We start from the raw sequence: 17,949 nt of genomic DNA on the forward strand, positions 1-17,949 counted from the left end.
GATTCGTTGCTGCGATGAGCATCACGGGAGATTTGATTCTTATTTTCCTTTTTGTAAACACAATACAGTCATAAACAACAAACCACATATTAATTATTCATGAACGAATGTCCAAAAGACAAGAGCTTATTCCAAAGTGCATTCTGAGAAGTTACCCAAACCGTTTGAAACATACATTTTTACACATACCAACCAAAAATGCATTGCAACTATCCCATTTTTGTAATTATTTTTTTTACTTTGACCGTGGCCGACTGTGGTTGCAACATGGAAAATAAGAGGATCAAAATGGCCGCCGGGGGCCCCTACCTAGGCATGTTTATTTTGCATTGAGGCCGTCTTTGATTTCACGCCAAGGAAGCGCGGCGCGCTGCGTGAGAACGCAGCCAAACATATTTGTTTACTCTGCCTTTCTGGGTTCAAGAAAACAAAATGTCCTCAATAAACGCCTCATTAAAAGACAGCATTTCAGAATTTTCCTTTTGACACGTGATTTCAATGTTTATTGATATGGTAGATTATTGTCTCGATTTCCCTTTCAACTCATGGTGTTAAAAAGGGGGGGGACGATCACACGGCAATCATTTGTGGCGGTCATATGAATTTGCACAGAGTAATCAGATTACACTTGTTGAAGTTTTGCCTGCGTTAATGGGCCTCGCAGATACGGATCTACGGCAGGAATGTGGCTTAGTCCGATGTTGTTGGAAAAGATCAGCGCGACGGGTCGGCGTCGTGCGAAAGGCCAGAAAAATCAACGGGGGGCTTTTCGGGTCAGAGGTCATCGCCGGGTTAACTCTTTGGCGGCTTCGCGCGTCTCTTACAATAGTTTTTTTTACCCAAAAAAAAAAAATAAACGCACAGGAAAAATAACGACTTATAAATGAATGTGGGAATATCTTAACTAGAAAAGTAGATTTATTTGTATTTTTTGTACAACATAATTTAAGACCCCTCCAAAAAAAATCCATCAAGTGGGATTATTTCTGGCTGGGGAAAAAGGGAAATATGTACCAGAAGTGACCTAGGAATGAATGGTGCCCAATCATCAAAAAGGACCCCAAAATGAAGAAGAAGTGATCTGGAAAGGACCAACGAACAGGAACAGGATTGACTCACTGCCTGGCATCGGCAAGTTTACGTAGGTGTCCTTTCCATTTCCTGGTCCAAAAGAATTGGACATCTTGTACCGTCAATGGCGGCAAGCGGACACCCCCCAAAGCCCTTTCGGGGAAGAGAACAGCTGGCAGATGGCCCGCGGAAGAAAACCAAAACTAGCATGGGCTCTCTCGAAGGATTTCGTAGATCCCAGCCAATCAGGACACTTTTCTCAATCAGTGGGCGGAGTCAACTCTAAGATTTGGATTAGCACTAATGATGGGCGAACGGTTGCCGTGAATGGAAGATCTCATTGTGCAGCGTTATCATCTTGGCGGCCGTATTTTAGCACCGTCGATAGGCTAAAAGTGAACATTTGCTCTTCCTCTGGCCAAGGTGCACCCACTGTGATTTCCAATCCTTTTGAAGTGGGAGGTTGGCAACAAATGAATGTTCGCTCCACCGTCCTGCTTTTTTTAAATATATATATGTAAAGGGAGCTGTCCAATCTACATTGTTGGCCAACCCTCCCACTCTAAATGGATCTTGATTTTTTTTAATAAGCTAAGTATTTATATATCTAAAAAAAAACAAATCAGATCACATTTACTCTGACTCCAATGACGCCAATGAACGTCCATTCCGTCCGTACTTGCCCATTCAGCGTCTATTGCTGGTATGGATAATTCTCTGGCAGCCCTCCCTTCGACGTAGCTGGACGTCTATCAGCGTCAAGGCGCCGCCTGAACGGCTGCCGCCCTCCCATTGGCTGAGGCGGCGTGGGGCCATCCTCCACCCGACGACAAAGCATAAAGGCGGACTTCGGCTTTCTGCACGCTCCAAGCATCGAAGAAGCGCTTCCGGTATCGCTCTCTCAATAAACTATTACCGTCGAGAGCCACCGAAGAAGAGGAAAAGGAAGGGAACGGAAGGGAAGGGAAGGGGAGGGGGGGAATTTGCGAGCGATGGTGGCGGGCGAGCTGGTGCAGGAGCATCCGCGTGCGGACGTCGGCTCCCCGCTCGAGTCCGGTCCCGGTCCCGGTCCCGGGCACATCAGCCCGCAGCCGGAGCTCCAGACCAAGTTGGAAACGGAGCCGGCTGCCGATAAAAAAGAGGAGGAGGAGGAGCACGACGAGGACGACGGCGGCGGCGGCGAAGGAGAATTCCAAGAAGACTCGGCGATGCTCAAGGGTGAGGAGGAGGAGGCGGAGGACGAGGGGACGAAACCCCCCGAGACCAAGCTGTACTGGCAGCGCTTCTCGGTGCTGGCCGTGTTCAGCTTGTACTCGCTGGTCAACGCCTTCCAGTGGATCCAGTACGGCATCTTGGCCAACGTGTTCACGCGCTTCTACCGCGTGAGCAACGCCAAGGTGGACTGGCTGTCCATCGTCTACATGCTGGCCTACGTGCCGCTCATCTTCCCGGCCACCTGGCTGCTGGATCGCCGCGGCTTGCGGCTCACGGCGCTGCTGGGCGCCGGCCTCAACTGCGCCGGCGCCTGGCTCAAGTGCGCCAGCGTGGGGCCAGACCTCTACGCCGTCACCATGCTGGCGCAGATCGTCTGCTCCGTGGCGCAGATCTTCATCCTGGGATTGCCCTCGCGCGTCGCCTCCGTCTGGTTCGGACCCAACGAGGTCTCTACCGCCTGCGCCGCCGCCGTCCTCGGCAACCAGGTGAGGCCAGAGCGAGTGAGCGAACGAACGAACGAACGCTTGTGCAAAAATGCTTGAACAAACCAAGGCACGCTCAGGCAAAAAATTACGAGAGAGGCGCTTTCCTTGCGTGAAGCCGTTTGAATGTTTAGTCTCTCCCACAGCGCGCCCTATCGCCCGTCGATCGCCGGCCCGTTGTCCGTTTTCCTATCGATCGCACCGAACTGGCGATGCTCAAACTGAGGAAAAGTTTCGACGATTTTTATCTTAGGCGGCGATCGCATTAAAATCCAAACGCCGAGAGGTTGCGACGACCGAACGTACCGCGTCGGAAACGTAAAAATGGCAACGCGGTGATGGCGAAACTTCAACAAAAAGGATCCATTGAGAATGGAGTGATAACTTTATGCATCATGTGTTCCGCAGCTGGGCGTGGCCATCGGCTTCCTGTTGCCCCCCGTCCTGGTGCCCAACACGCCCGACGACGTGGCGCTGACGGCCCACAACATCAGCGTCATGTTCTACGGCACCGCCGCCGTATCCACCGTCCTCTTTTTCCTCACCGTCATAGGTACGTCTCCTATTTTTAACTGTCTCGCTGCCATTTACATCAAGTCTTTACCTGGGATGGATGCCATTCGCTGCCGCTCTTTGTGCACTCTGGATCACTCCCTGTTGATTTTACGTCATTTCCGGGTGACTATTTGTTCATTTGTGGCATTCTGGGGTCACTTTCTTTCCATTTAAGGTCATTTCTGCCTGGCTTCCTGTCCGTCGGTCACCTCGTGTTGATGTTGGGGCATTTCGAAGTGAGATCATGATGTCATGTCCGGCCATATTCCGTAAAAAGGAGCCGCGTGAGCAAGGTGCTATGCTGGTACATGTGTAGTCAAAATAAAAGACAGGAAGAACCGGAAGAGCAGCTTCTCATTCAATATTAATGTATTCTATGAACAGGGTGAAAACTAAAGGAAGCCAGCCGCTCAGTCAATTCCCCTACAAAAAAAACAGCTAGCTAGCTAGCTGCTAGCTTGCCAGCCAGTCAATTCTCCTCCGTGAGCTAAAACAGGGGTAGGGAACCTATGGCTCGGGAGCCACATGTGGCTCTTTTGATGGTTGCATATGGCTCTGAGCTAAAATATGGAAAGCGGTGGTGAGAGAGCCGAGTCCCGAACGCACCAATAGGAACGTCACATCGGCACTGTGGCATTGACTTTTTTTTTTCATTAGAGTCTTCTGCATCTATTCTCTCATTGATACTCATTGATATTCATTGATTAGCAACAGCGTAACAATGTTGTCAAAAGAATTCAAAGACTTTTTTGTACTATAAAAGTGGTAAAATGACTAAAAAAATTGGCACATTTTCATGTATTTTGACTTTTAAATTGTGAGTATGGCTCTCAAGGAATAACATTTGAAAATAATAATTGTTTATGGCTCCCTCTTTTCAAAAACGTCCCGACCCCTGAGCTAAAACATCGAATCCATTTGGACCAGTAGTACCCTTGTCAAATGTTCAGCTCCTTACTATATAAATAAAATGTTTTTTTTGAATGAAGTCTTTCAGTATTTCTGGCCTAAAATGACCGGCTCGCCGACCGTTTGTGCTCGGCAGTGATAAAGGACCGTCCGCCGCTGCCGCCCAGTCGGGCCCAGGCCGTCCTTCCCGTGGGCCCCCCCGAGGACTATTCGTACCGGACCTCGGTGCTCAACTTGATGAAGAACAAAGCCTTCGGACTGCTGCTCCTCAGTTACGGTGAGCTTCTCCCATGGTCGCTCGCCCTCACCCCCCCCTCTTTTCCCCATTTTTATTATTCTTATTTTTTTGCGCAGGCATAACCACGGGCTCCTACTACTCGGTGTCCACCATCCTCAACCAGATGATCATGGCGTGCTATGAGGTAACAGGCCATCATTACATGGAGCGCCTACAATTCCACTTGACGTTTATTGCTAAAATGGAAACTCCGTCGTCGTTTGCAAAATTCGGGGGCGGTGCTATCGATACCTGCGAATATTAACAGTGCCCCAACCCCTTTTTTTTGTGAACTCGTTCACTGCCATCGAACGTATTAGACATGAAATCCAGTTAACGACCTGGTTCCAATCCAGTTTGACTGGCTGTTCTGTGGCTTGGGAATTCCGAGCGCTAACCCGACGCCAGCTAAATCCTCCCTTTTGTACTCTTGGATGCTTCTAGAATGTAACGCGCCTGCACCTTTTGCTATTACGGCCAGGGTGTGGATTTCAAATGTCAGGACTAGCGTCTTCACCTCGCCGCTAAATGACGACGATAACCCGGGGCGGCAAATTGCGGGAATTGTTTCGCCGGTCGCTTGGTCTGAAAATGTTCCTTTGACGTTGTTCAGAATGAAGAGTTGAACGCGGGGAGGATCGGCCTGACTTTGGTGGTGGCCGGCATGGTGGGCTCCATCCTCTGCGGCCTGTGGTTGGACCACACCAAGACCTTCAGGTGGGTCTCGCGACAATTCTTTAGGCATTTTAACAAACTGAAAAGGGAATATTGACAGAAAAAAAGCAAAAACAAGTGTTTGGATTCCCCCCCTTTCCAGAATGACGACGCTTTTGGTCAACATCTTGACCTTTCTCAGCATGTTGCTGTTCACCTTCACGTTGGACCTCAACAATATCTACGTGGTCTTCTTCACGGGGGGTCTGCTCGGGTAGGCCCTTGATTGATTTATTGTCTTTTTTTTTTTTACAAATCCCACCCACCTCAAATTCAAGTGATTTCTCGGACACCAGGTTCTTCATGACGGGCTACCTCCCCGTGGGCTTCGAGTATGGAGTGGAGATCACCTACCCGGAGTCGGAGGGAACCTCGTCCGGGCTCCTCAACACTTCGGCGCAGGTTTTTTTTCCTTTTGATTTTTGGCCCACTTCACCTTTTCCTTTTAAATATCTTTTTTTGCCACATCGTATGAAATATGTGTGTGTGTGTGTGGGGGGGACACGATCAACATTTAGCCTGTTGGATATGAAAGCCAAATAGATTAGTAAGTGTTTTTGTTACATATGTACTATTCGCGGGCGATGTGACTGACAGAAGCAATGACAAAATGGCGGCTCCTGGTGTATTTGTTTGGCCGCAGCTATTTGGGGTGATTTTCACCCTGATTCAAGGCAAGCTGACCACGGACTACGAGAAGCCCTTGGCCGGAAACCTCTTCCTGTGCGCCTGGATCTCGCTGGGGGTGCTGCTCACGTTCTTCATCAAGTCCGACCTCAAACGCCACAACGTCAACGAGGGCGAACCCGCCGCCCGTCGGCCGGTAAGCTCGCCGCTTCGCTCTCCGGCCGGGTGGTGTCGTTAAAACGTGGCGCGTTGTAGACCTCCAATCGACGTGAAGCGGGAATGACCCGACATACCCGACATCGACATCCACCCCCCCACCCTGTCTTCAAATGGAAGGGGCGTGCATCTCCACCCTAACCCCCGCCCTTTTGCGTCTGGTAGCTTTGCGCGGAGCGGCCGGCCGAGGAAAAGGAAAAGGTCAAGCCGGAGCCTCCATTGAGCTTCGCCAGGGAAACGTCGCTGTAGGCCAGGAATGCTTTTTGTGCCGGGATGGACGCTCGCTCGCTCGCTCGCTCTTCCCGACGCCACTTGAACGCCACCCAAGCAGAAAGCGCTCCAAGGTGAGGAGGGAGGGAGGGAGGGAGGGAGACAGTTAGGGAGGGTGGGAGGAAGGATTGCCACTCCTAAGTGGGGCTCGTGTTAACTGGCGGGTGGGCCACGCCCGACGACCATAGACGTCCAATCTATTTGGGCCGGGAGTCACGGCTGCGTGGCAACCCTCGTTCAAGAGGATCCGACGTCTGTTTTAAGGGCACATTTTAAAAAGCAAAAATTACGCGAAGACTGCCCTCGTGTGGACACCGAGAAGATGACAGGTCATTTACATTTGCAGTTTCTTTTTTAGTGTGATTTGTGCTCAATTTTGTCGTCTTCTTACCGAGTAGTTGTTTTTGTTTAACATTGATGAGGCCTTTTGAGAGGTCATAATTAAATTAACAATTGAAAATGCATATTTAAGGAAAAAAAAAGATTTTTTGTCATTTACCTAATGAAATTGGAGGATGAGACCTGATGTTTTGGGAAACTTATGATTTTTTAGAAAAATGTTGTCTACATTTGAACTCAATAATATCTTTGATAAAATGACTCAAGCATAAAACACGTGAACTTGAATATAAAAGAATGTGAAATGTAAAAGTTGCTCTGAGATTGCAGTCCATTGAAATACAATGGATGATTTTAGGCTCATGAATATATTTAACTTTGCTTATTAGGTTTCTTAATTTAAGCTCATTTCTAACTTAAGCAAAAAAGTAATAAATAACATGAATTATCTATTGATGCATTGACTCCGTGGGGGGGAAAAAAAGGAGCTGAGCACAATCTTACTCTTGTCTGTCAAATGTCCATTTTGTTTCTTGCCTGTCAAACTGCTGTACTTCCTATTGATAGAGATAGAGAAGTCTTTTTTTTTTTTCATTTTGATGCCTTGTCAATAAACTGACTCTTTGCATCACGCTTTTTTTTCCCCTTCTACTTTTCACTTCCTCTTTGGTCACGATGGTGCCGCAATAAGACAAAGCCTCGTTAGGAGGATTTTTTTGGATGAAAAAAGGGCAGGGCGGGCTCTATGGAGTTGAGGCTTTTGCAGGAAATGGTCTCATCAAAGCAAAAGCTCAGCTTGGTCAAGATTATCCTTTTTCTGCTCTTTTTTAAAGGTGAGCTACATTTTTTTCTTCCTCTTTGCCATTTTGATATCTTGCCGCGCACTCGTTGACTGTTGTTGATGGCGCTAGACGTCCAATTCCTTTTGATTGGTAAGAACTCTTGTTGCCGTACTACAATTTCCACTAGAGTAGTTTTTGCTTCATTGATTCTGCTGGTCATTATTTTTTACTCAAAAACCCTTCCTTGAATTCCCGCCAAAATAACAGGAAGTGACTCAAAAATGCCCCAAATAATTGAAACAAAAGAGAATCAACAGGAAGTGACTGGGGAATTGGATTAGATTGGATTGGATTGGATTGGATGTCCCCAACATCATAAAGTTTTTTTATTTGGCCCCTCCCACTCGGAAGTGATTGGACATCTGGGGTCATCTTTGGGAACGTTGGCTTAAACCGTTGTCCCTTCAAAATAATCAATGGCTTCTGGTCTCCGGCAGCGGTCGGCGGAAAGGACGACTACGTCTACGTGGTGGCGGGCGACGAGGTCGCCCTGCCCTGCCACCTGAGGCCCTGCTCCCTTTCGCGATGGTTATACATGCCGGGCTACAGCAAGCGGGTGGCGGAAGCCGAAAACGGGCAAATTGTGAGCAGCTCTGCCAGGAGTCATCGCCTCGCCCTGAGGGACGACTGTTCGCTGGTCATCCGACGAACGCAGCCGGACGACGCCGGACTCTTCGAGTGTGACCCGGACAATCAGACCGAAAGAGTTTTCTTGACGGTGATGACGCGTGAGTCCCTTTTTAAGTTTTGCTTTCTGCGCATCCGGCGCCATTCCGGGTCATTTCCTGTACATTTGGGGTCACTTCCAGGTCGTTGTGGGTCACCTGCTGTTGATTGTGGGTCATTCCGGGTCATTTCCTGTACATTTGGGGTCACTTCTAGGTGGTTGTGGGTCACTGGCTGTCCAGCGTGGCTCATTTTCTGGCCATTTCGGATGATTTCCTGCACGTTTTGGCTCACTTGCTGTGAACTTTAGGGCAAGCCGTCCCTCCCTCGACCTCACCACTGGGCTTCCTTCTTCCCCGCAGTGATGTGGTCGCCGTGGGAAGGCGAGCCGAGCAGATCCGGCGAAGGGGAGCTGAAGTGTTTTGTGTCTTGCTGGCCCAGCTACGAGTGTCGCTGCTCCAAAATCCGCTGGAGGGACGGCCAAGGCCAGGAACTTCCGCCGGAACGCGTGTGGTGGGACAACTGCCGGTCCGCCGTCCCAATAGTTCCCGGGGACTCGGCCTGGAACTACACGTGCCAGTACGTGAGGGGTGGCGAGGTGAAGATCCAAGCCTGGCGCGCGCTCGACTCCCCGGCGGTGACCCAAGGAGGCCCGGGCCCAGTGGCGGGGACGGGTTTGCCGGTGCCACCCCAACGGAACGTGCTCATCGGCGTCGGGGTGGCCGCGGCCGTCGCCGTCCTCCTCGCGGTCCTCGTGGCGGTCCTGGTCAAGTCCAGAAGGAACGCCGATCGAGGTACGTAGGCCGTTCCGCCGGCTTTCTTTTTGGAGGACCAGGATTTGAGCGCTGCTCCTCATTTTTCTCCTCAGACGTCCCCAAGCACGTAAGTCTTTGACGGCGCTTCCCACACGCCGGCCCAAATGGCCGACAAAGGCTCATTTCCCGCCTGCCGTTTCAGGTAGAAAGCGACTCGCCATACGCCAACGTCACTTACGACCGCAAGACGGAAACTTTGGGCCGGCCCCAAGTGAGAAGAATGAGCAATTGATTTCCAAATTTGCTTCGGTGGATGGCGTCCCGCCTTCTCGTCACCGATGGGTCGTCTTTTGAGTCAAGAGTAGAGGCTTTGCTTCTGATCAAATAATAAACGAAGGGGCTAAACGAGTCTTTTTCCAAATGTCACGCCATCACTGTTAAAACTCCAACTTTCCAAATGACATAGTGAAGCCAAACAATCTAAACAGGAAAAGACAGGGCAATCGGCCCAGATGGTCCAGGGCTATGGTGGGTGGGGCCCCAGGTGTCGGTCAGTTCGGTACTCGGACGTTTGGCCGACGGACAGGTCGCCGAACGGACGTTTCACCGAAATGGGATTTGTGCGCTCGCCCCGACCCCGGGTCGTGTGTGTACATGTTTTTCAACCTCGGCCCGCGGGCCATATACGGCCGGTTACAGATAACATTCATTTAGGAATAACAAGGGCACCAATAGGAGCGCCCTGTTTTGTCCATCCTGGCCTGCCTTAGAGGCGGAGCAGCTGGAATCAATCTGTTGTTGACATCCCGAGTTAGTATTTAAACACCAATTAGTTCTATTATCATCGTCGGACCGTTCCTGCAAGCTCCTGCACCTTTCCTGCATGTTCCTGGAAGTCACTGGAAGTCACTGCGTGGATTCAGTAGCCATGCAGCCACGCTACCTTTCTCCTCGATACCTCACGTTCTCCTGTTTCCGGTTTGGTATCGCTTTCGTTTCACAAGTCCTCGTTGTGTTGTAAGATCCCTTCCGAGTTATCAAAGATGTTGCTTTGAAGCTAATACCTCGTCAAATCCTACTTCCCCGCGCCTGGGTCCGAATCCATTCCCGATCGTGACGCGGCGGCGCGATCGGAACAGAGAGAGAAAGAGACAGAGAGAGAGTTGACACTATTGTGATATATTAGTGACAAATGATGGGTCCTTTATTAAACACTGAAATTTATATCAGGAAATGCCTAGTGAAAGGTTATTTTCCCTAAAATTTAATTGTGGCAACAGTGAGCTACAAAAATTGGCTCTTATTTTAAATAAACACAGGCTTTGAGCGGAATAGGAATTCCGCTAGCGCAATTTAGCTATCCCCATATAGCTATGTTAGCCTCCGCTGGGCTTTGCCAGTTGGGCTCGTGTTAACTGGCGGGTGGGCAACGCCCGACGACCATGACCATAGACGTCCAATCTATTTGGGCCGGGAGTCACGGCTGCGTGGCAACCCTCGTTCAAGCGGATCCGACGTCTATTTTAAGGGCACATTTAAAAAAAAAAAAAAAAATTACGCGAAGACTGCCCTCGTGTGGACCCCGAGAAGATGACAGGTCATTTATATTTGCAGTTTCTTTTTTAGTGTGATTTGTGCTCAATTTTGTCGTCTTCTTACCGAGTAGTTGTTTTTGTTTAACATTGATGAGGCCTTTTGAGAGGTCATAATTAAATTAACAATTGAAAATGCATATTTAAGGAAAAAAAAAGATTTTTTTGTCATTTACCTAATGAAATTGGAGGATGAGACCTGATGTTTTGGGAAACTTATGATTTTTTAGAAAAATGTTGTCTACATTTGAACTCAATAATATCTTTGATAAAATGACTCCAGCATAAAACACGTGAACTTGAATATAAAAGAATGTGAAATGTAAAAGTTGCTCTGAGATTTCAGTTCATTGAAATACAATGGATGATTTTAGGCTCATGAATATATTTAACTTTGCTTATTAGGTTTCTTAATTCAAGCTCATTTCTAACTTAAGCAAAAAAGTAATAAATAACATGAATTATCTATTGATGCATTGACTCCGTGGGGGGGGAAAAAAGGAGCTGAGCGCAATCTTACTCTTGTCTGTCAAATGTCCATTTTGTTTCTTGCCTGTCAAACTGCTGTACTTCCTATTGATAGAGATAAAGTCTTTTTTTTTTTCATTTTGATGCCTTGTCAATAAACTGACTCTTTGCATCACGCTTTTTTCCCCCTTCTACTTTTCACTTCCTCTTTGGTCACGATGGTGCCGCAATAAGACAAGGCCTCGTTAGGAGGATTATTTTAGATGAAAAAAGGCAGGGCGGGCTCTATTGATTTGAGGCTTTTGTAGGAAATGGTCGCATCAAAGCAAAAGCTCAGCTTGGTCAAGATGATGCTTCTTTTTCTGCTCTTTTTTCAAGGTGAGCGACATTTCCTTTTTCCTCTTTGCCATTTTGATATCTTGCCGAGCACTCGTTGACTGTCGTTAGACGTCCAATTCCTTTTGATTGGTAAGAACTCTTGTCGCCGTACTACAACTTCCAACGGAGAAAAAAAAATCCAATTTCCATACGTCACAATTATCAATACAATTTCCACTAGAGTAGATTTTGCTTCACTGATTCGGCTGGTCATTATTTTTTAATCAAAAACGCTTCCTTGAATTCCCCCCCAAAATAACAGGAAGTGACTCAAAAATGCTACAAATAATTGAAACGAAAGAGAATCAACAGGAAGTGACTGGGGAATTGGATTAGATTAGATTGAATTGGATTGGATTGGATGTCCCCAATATCAACAGAAAGTTTTTTTTTATTTGGCCCCTCCCACTCGGAAGTGATTGGACATCTGGGGTCATCTTTGGGAACGTTGGCTTAAACCGTTGTCCCTTCAAAACAATCAATGGCTTCTGGTCTCCGGCAGCGGTCGGCGGAAAGGACGACTACGTCTACGTGGTGGCGGGCGACGAGGTCGCCCTGCCCTGCCACCGGAGGCCCTGCTCCCGTTCGCGATGGTTATACTGGCCGGGCTACGTCATGCCGGTGGAGGAAGCCAAAAACGGGCAAATTGTGAGGAGCTCTGCCAGGAGTCATCGCCTCGCCCTGAGGGACGACTGTTCGCTGGTCATCCGACGAACGCAGGCGGACGACGCCGGACTCTTCGAGTGTGACCCGGACAATGACAATGAAAGACTTTTCTTGACAGTGATGACGCGTGAGTCCCTTTTTATGTTTTGCTTTCTGGCCATCCGGCGCCATTCCGGGTCATTTCCTGTACATTTGGGGTCACTTCTAGGTGGTTGTGGGTCACTGGCTGTCCAGCGTGGCTCATTTTCTGGCCATTTGGCACCATTTCAGATGATTTCCTGCACGTTTTGGCTCACTTGCTGTGAACTTTAGGGCAAGCCGTCCCTCCCTCGGCCTCACCACACCACTGGGCTTCCTTCTTCCCCGCAGTGACGTGGTCGCCGTGGGAAGGCGATCCGAGCAGATCCGGCGAAGGGGAGCTGAGGTGTTCCGTGTATTGCTGGCCCCGCTACGAGTGTCGCTGCTCCGAAATCCGCTGGAGGGACAGCCAAGGCCAGGAACTTCCGCCGGAACGTGTGCGGCAGGACTACTGCCGGTCCGGCGTCCCAATAGTTCCCGGGGACTCGCCCTGGAACTACACGTGCCAGTACGTGAGGAAAGGCGAGGTGAAGATCCAAGCCGGGCGCGCGCTCGACTCCCCGGCGGTTACCCAAGGAGGCCCGGGCCCGGGGGCGGGGTCGCCGGAGCCACCCCAACGGAACGTGCTCATCGGCGTCGGGGTGGCCGCGGTCGTCGCCGTCCTCCTCGCGGTCCTCGTGGCGGTCCTGGTCAAGTCCAGAAGGAACGCCGATCGAGGTACGTAGGCCGTTCCGCCGGCTTTCTTTTTGGAGGACCAGGATTTGAGCGCTGCTCCTCATTTTTCTCCTCAGACGTCCCCAAGCACGTAAGCCTTTGACGGCGCTTCCCACACGCCGGCCCGAATGGCCGACAAAGGCTCATTTTCCGCCTGCCGTTTCAGGGAGAAAGCGACTCGCCCTACGCCAACGTCACTTACGACCGCGAGACGGAAACTTCGGGCCGACCTCAGGTGAGAAGAATGATCAATTGATTTCCAAATTTGCTTCGGTGGATGGCGTCCCGCCTTCTCGTCAACGATGGGTCGTCTTTTGAGTCAAGAGTAGAGGCTTTGCTTCTGATCAAATAATAAACGAAGGGGCTAAACGAGTCTTTTTCCAAATGTCACGCCGTCACGTTTGTCATCGGGAAAGGACCGGTCGCCGGAAGAGCCCGAGGCCGCCGTGACCTACGCGACCGTCAGTGTCAAGAAGAAGAAGACGACGACGGCCGAGCGGCAGGACCAGCACCCCCAAAAACAGGTCTCCTTCTTATTGGCGGGTGTCGTTAGTATATCTTCAAAATGAAGGTTAGCGCCAGATTTCGATAATTGTGTGTCACTCAAAGCAAATGTGATGAGTGAAATTTAATATCGTTAACAACGACTATCTTTTTCAACGACATTTTTGCCGGATGAAGTCACGCATATTGATTTTGAGCGCACAAGTTGACGTACTTAAATGAAATCATTGTTTTGGGGGGAAGACGCTAACATACGCCATTTTGTTCTGACGCAGGTCCTGAAACAGGAAGCGGAGGCCGCGGTGACGTACGCCGCCATCAGGGGGGCGTCGCAACGCTGAGATGTCGGTCGGCGAGCAAGAAAAAACAAAACAAAAAAGACGTGACAGGGTGGAGAAAAAAAAAAAGTCTAGTCACGAGTATTTATTTAATGTTTGACTAAAGAGAATACAATCTTATCCACAAAGCCAAAAGAAGTCACATCATTCTTTTTTAGCAGATGCTATTAAAAAAGGGAAGAAGAAAAAAACGCTACAGTTCCAATGTTGGCACGAGACGAGGGGGATATTGCAGGTCACTTCCTGTTGATTTCTGGGCAGTACAAATCATTTCCTGTCGACTTAAGGCCACTCCGTCAATCGTCGCCGTCATCTTCCTCTCCATTCATTTTTGTTAAACGGCCAGCTTGACGCTGGAGCAAAATTGACGCATGGTTTCAAAGCCATTGGATGAGAACATGGCGGAAAGGAATCAAAGAAACAACATGTCAGCCGCTCATCCTGCAAATGGCGCGAAGGCGGTGGGGGACGGGACTGAGCGTGAAGCCCGCCCGGGGCGTCAGGTCCAGCTCGTCCTCCGACACCCCCGCCGGAGGTCGGAAGCAAAAGTGCTGCAGCAGCGTCACGAAGAAGATGAAGAGCTCCATGCGGGTCAGGCTCTCGCCCAGACACACCCTGCGACCTGCGGAGGGCGCCATCTTCCATTTAGTCAGACGGACTTGACTCCAGCTACCATACGAGCCCCCACATCGAGTCCCGGTCCCGCCCCCGTCGAGTCCCGGTCCCGCCCCCGGCCACACCCACCGGCGGAAAATGGCATGAAGGCGTCGGGCTTGACGAACTTTCCGTCCCCGTCCAGGAAATGCTGAGGGTGGAAGGAGGCGGGCTTCTCCCATTGGCTCTCGTCCCGATGGACGGACGTCAGCAGCGGGTACACCGTCGTCCACTGGCGGGAAAAGTCAACAAGTAGATAGTTAACGTGACCCAGATCCCCCGAGTCGTGGCTTCCTGTTCATTTGGATGACATTCTTAAGGGGTCACTTCCTGTACGCATTCTGTAGTGACTTCCTGTTGACTCTTGCCCATTTGCTTTAGATCTAGGGTCATTCCTGAAGCACTTCCCGTCCAGAGATGAGCACGTCAGAGGTACTTCCTGCTCATTGTTCACTGCCTGTTGCATTTCAAGACCACGTCCTATTTCCGGGTCACTTCCTGTTGATTTTGGGGCCTCTCTGGGTGACTTCCTGCTGATTTTGGGGCCTTTCCGGGTCACTTCCTGCACATTTTGGGGCCTCTCTGGGTGACTTGCTGCTGATTTGGGGGCATTTCCGGGTCACTTCCTGTCGTACTTGGTGCATTCCCGCATGCGGGCGTTTTGCTTCCGTATTTGCGCAGAAGCTCACCTTCTGGATGAAGAATCCCCGGAAGGTGACGTCCCGACTGGTCCGGTGAGGCAGCGACATGGGAATGATGTCGGCCAGCCTCTGCGTCTCGTGGATGACGGCGTCGACGAAGGGCAGGTTCTTGCGGTCCTCCGTCCGGACCTGCCGATCTCCGATCACGCCGGTCAGCTCCTCCTGGACCTTCTCTGAGGGGTTCCCGGCGACCCAGTACGTTAGTTTCGTCAAAGCGCCATCGTGCCATATCTGGCAACCATGTATTTTGGAAAAAAAAACAACCAAATATACCAGGGGTGGGCAAACAATTGGACAATGGGCCACAGCGGGACCCACGGCGGTCCTCCGGGACCGCTTTGCCCACCCCTGTAATATACATTTCATCTGAGCCACTTGGTCTACAAAAAAAGAGTCTCCGCGATGGCGGCTTGGTCAGATGGCGCCCGATTAGTTTCAAGTGGTCACAAAGTAGTCAAAACCAGCGTTTTCTCAGCCCTGACCTTGTATGTGGGGGTACTTGGCCATGAAGAGGAGCGCCCAGCGGAGCGTGGTGGACGTGGTTTCCGTGCCGGCGGCGAACAGGTTGGAGACTGTCATTAGCAGGTTGGGCTCGTTGAAGTGACCCACGTCGCCGGACTCCTGCCAAACAAAGTCCGAGGTGAGAGGGCCGCTGCTCCCACGAGACGGAACGGGAACGGGAACGGGAACGCCAACGCAGACGGGAACGGGAACGGGACGGAACCTCCAATTGTTTTTGACGGATGAGGAAGGCGTCCACCAATCCTCGGCTACTCTGCGGATCCAGCGTCTCCTTCAGGGCCCGGATCAGCTCGGTGGCCTGCTTCCTGTTGGCCGCCCCCAGACGGGCCAGCTCCTCCCTGGCCGAGGAGATCCACTTGCCCAGCCGCGGGAACATGTTGTACAACTGGCCCGGAGGAGGCGCGCTCTGCTTCAGCGAGCGGTCCGAGCGAGCGAGCGAGCGGTCCGGCCCAGCCCAGACGGCCCCCTCCTTACCTGCAGGGACGGACCGTTCACGATCTGAATGGCCCGGCTGGTGCGCCCCACCATGGCCGTGAAGGCGGGATCGTCGTAACGGAACCTGCTGCCGAACACCAGCGAGCAGATGATGTTGGACACGGCGTAGTTGACCGCCTGCTGGTTATCGAAGGCCTGGCCTGAAAGCGCCGCCAGTCAGCGGCAGGGGCACCCACGGAGAACCCACGGATAACTGACCCACCTTGGAACTCCCCAAAGACTTCCAAGAGGTGGCGCGACTCCTCCACGATCTTGTCCTCGCACGCCTTCTTGCCCATGCCAAAGTCTCGCAGGTTGCTGAGAGCGAAGCGACGCATCTCCCGCCACGAGTCTCCGTTGTTCCACACCACGCCTGAGGTCAGCCGCAAAGAGTCAGCGCTACGTGGACTCAGGCCGGTCCTTGAAGTCCTTCAAGTATGACGACTTTGGCATTCATGTGAGCGTATTTTTTTTGAATTTTTTTACCGTGCTCCAGCTTGGCCTCCTTAATGGTGTTTAAAGGTTCTCGCTCGCCGAATTCTTCAGCGTGCTGGACCAGGGCCTCCTTCACCGTCCGGTATCCGGCAAGGACCACCACCTTCTTGGGCCCCATGTAGAAGGTGAAGACCGGGCCGTACTTCTTGGACATCTTGGCCACGTCAAACGTTTCAAGTACGTATCCCGTCGAGAAGGGAAGAAAATGGAAAAAAATGCAATGACCGGCCATCACCTGTTTGGACTTAATGGTTACCATAAAAGTTATTACCTAACTTGCAAATGTCAAAACCATGAAGACCGGTGTAATCATTTACCACACTATATACTGATATTAGCTGTATTTTTTGCTCCAAAATCAACAAGAAGTCAGGTAAATACTGTTGTTTGTTTACTTTTGTGGAAGAGTTTGTATCCCCGATTGTTTGGATTAATCGGAGCGTGCTTATGGCTAATTTTTAACCTCTTGGGTGTTGGAAGGACACCAAAAAAAGGGTGCAATAGTCGCAGATTGCAGCTAGAGTCGAAAAGTGCACGGAACAAACTTGCTCCGTTCAAAAATAAACGCACTACCTCGTCGATAAGCGATAAAGATGAGTATACGTACATTAAGACGGTGATCGAGAAGCAGGAAGGGGGGGCGGGGGACACTCTTGTTGACATATCCGGGATAGGATAGGCAAAAGCCCGCACGCTCACCTCCAAGAGGGTCCGATGCGGTGCTCCCAAGTTGAGCTGCAGCAGATTCCCGAGCAGGGGCAGCGGCCTGGGGCCCGGGGGCTCCGTGCTGGACCGGGGGTCCGACCGCCCGGAGGCCGAGTAAACGGCCAACAGGAGCAGGAGGAGGAGAACCAGGAGAGAAGAGCCCAGCCCCGCGGAGCCCAAGGTGCTCAGAGGGTCCGTGATCGCGTTCGTGATCGCGTCCATGTTCGGACTGAGTTGAATAAGAGTTTTGGAGCCAGTTCCAGTCGAGGCAAGGTGACGGAGAACCCTCCCGAGTCCAGATCCACTCGGCAGGGACAACCCACAACAGGGCGGGGCTCCGAATTAGCCCCGGGAAAACGGGGTCAAATTTCAGTAAGCGACTACGTATGCACTTTGATAATTCGTGTTAAAAAAACATTGTTTGGGGAAAATTGAATTGAATGCTTTTATTGTCATTATACAAGTATAACGAGATTTAAAGTGCATTCGGAAGAGTGTTCACCAAAATGTGACTTGCAAGAAAAGGAAAAACAAAGGAATTTTGTAGGCTTAAACTCTATTTTACATGCCAAAATATTCTAATGTACTTTGTTTGATACGTTCGGAATTTTATCTGCCTGTAGTGCAATCAACTTAATATCCAGCAGAGGGCACTGTAACCCCATTCAAAAACTGAGTGTCGCGATCAAACAACAGCCGTATGTAGCAAAACATATTTTTAT

At 50.5% G+C, this 17,949-nt stretch overlaps 3 protein-coding genes across 4 annotated transcripts; 2 read left to right on the forward strand and 1 right to left on the reverse strand.

The window, feature by feature from the left end:
- The first annotated feature begins 1,929 nt into the window (after window positions 1-1,929).
- flvcr1 (FLVCR choline and heme transporter 1) lies at window positions 1,930-8,103 on the forward strand. The gene is made up of 10 exons (XM_077586817.1): window positions 1,930-2,771; window positions 3,177-3,321; window positions 4,369-4,509; window positions 4,587-4,654; window positions 5,123-5,226; window positions 5,327-5,437; window positions 5,520-5,625; window positions 5,867-6,046; window positions 6,232-6,410; window positions 7,955-8,103. The coding sequence occupies exons 1-9, from the start codon at window positions 2,064-2,066 to the stop codon at window positions 6,313-6,315; spliced, it is 1,647 nt and encodes a 548-aa protein (XP_077442943.1). The 5' UTR covers window positions 1,930-2,063; the 3' UTR covers window positions 6,316-6,410; window positions 7,955-8,103.
- Window positions 8,104-9,692: 1,589 nt separating this feature from the next.
- Window positions 9,693-13,778, forward strand: LOC144064350 (uncharacterized). 2 transcript variants are annotated; one of them, XM_077586824.1, is made up of 8 exons: window positions 9,693-9,955; window positions 11,307-11,376; window positions 11,879-12,169; window positions 12,412-12,837; window positions 12,912-12,925; window positions 13,001-13,069; window positions 13,251-13,358; window positions 13,614-13,778. In XM_077586824.1, the coding sequence occupies exons 2-8, from the start codon at window positions 11,310-11,312 to the stop codon at window positions 13,677-13,679; spliced, it is 1,041 nt and encodes a 346-aa protein (XP_077442950.1). In that variant the 5' UTR covers window positions 9,693-9,955; window positions 11,307-11,309; the 3' UTR covers window positions 13,680-13,778. The 2 variants fall into 2 exon arrangements, with proteins under 2 accessions (XP_077442950.1, XP_077442949.1); XM_077586823.1 differs by lacking the exon at window positions 9,693-9,955 and having other exon boundaries at window positions 9,974-11,376; window positions 13,614-13,777.
- Window positions 13,779-13,801: 23 nt separating this feature from the next.
- Window positions 13,802-17,547, reverse strand: LOC144064347 (cytochrome P450 2K1-like). Its single transcript, XM_077586818.1, has 9 exons — window positions 17,222-17,547; window positions 16,514-16,676; window positions 16,251-16,400; window positions 16,028-16,188; window positions 15,756-15,938; window positions 15,514-15,652; window positions 15,020-15,204; window positions 14,421-14,562; window positions 13,802-14,298 (listed from the first exon to the last, which is right to left on the reverse strand). Exons 1-9 carry the CDS (start codon window positions 17,447-17,449, stop codon window positions 14,105-14,107), a joined length of 1,545 nt encoding a protein of 514 aa, XP_077442944.1. The 5' UTR covers window positions 17,450-17,547; the 3' UTR covers window positions 13,802-14,104.
- Window positions 17,548-17,949: the final 402 nt, after the last annotated feature.

Source organism: Stigmatopora argus, chromosome 19 (assembly GCF_051989625.1).
Source record: "Stigmatopora argus isolate UIUO_Sarg chromosome 19, RoL_Sarg_1.0, whole genome shotgun sequence".
Classification (NCBI taxonomy): Eukaryota; Metazoa; Chordata; class Actinopteri; order Syngnathiformes; family Syngnathidae; genus Stigmatopora; species Stigmatopora argus.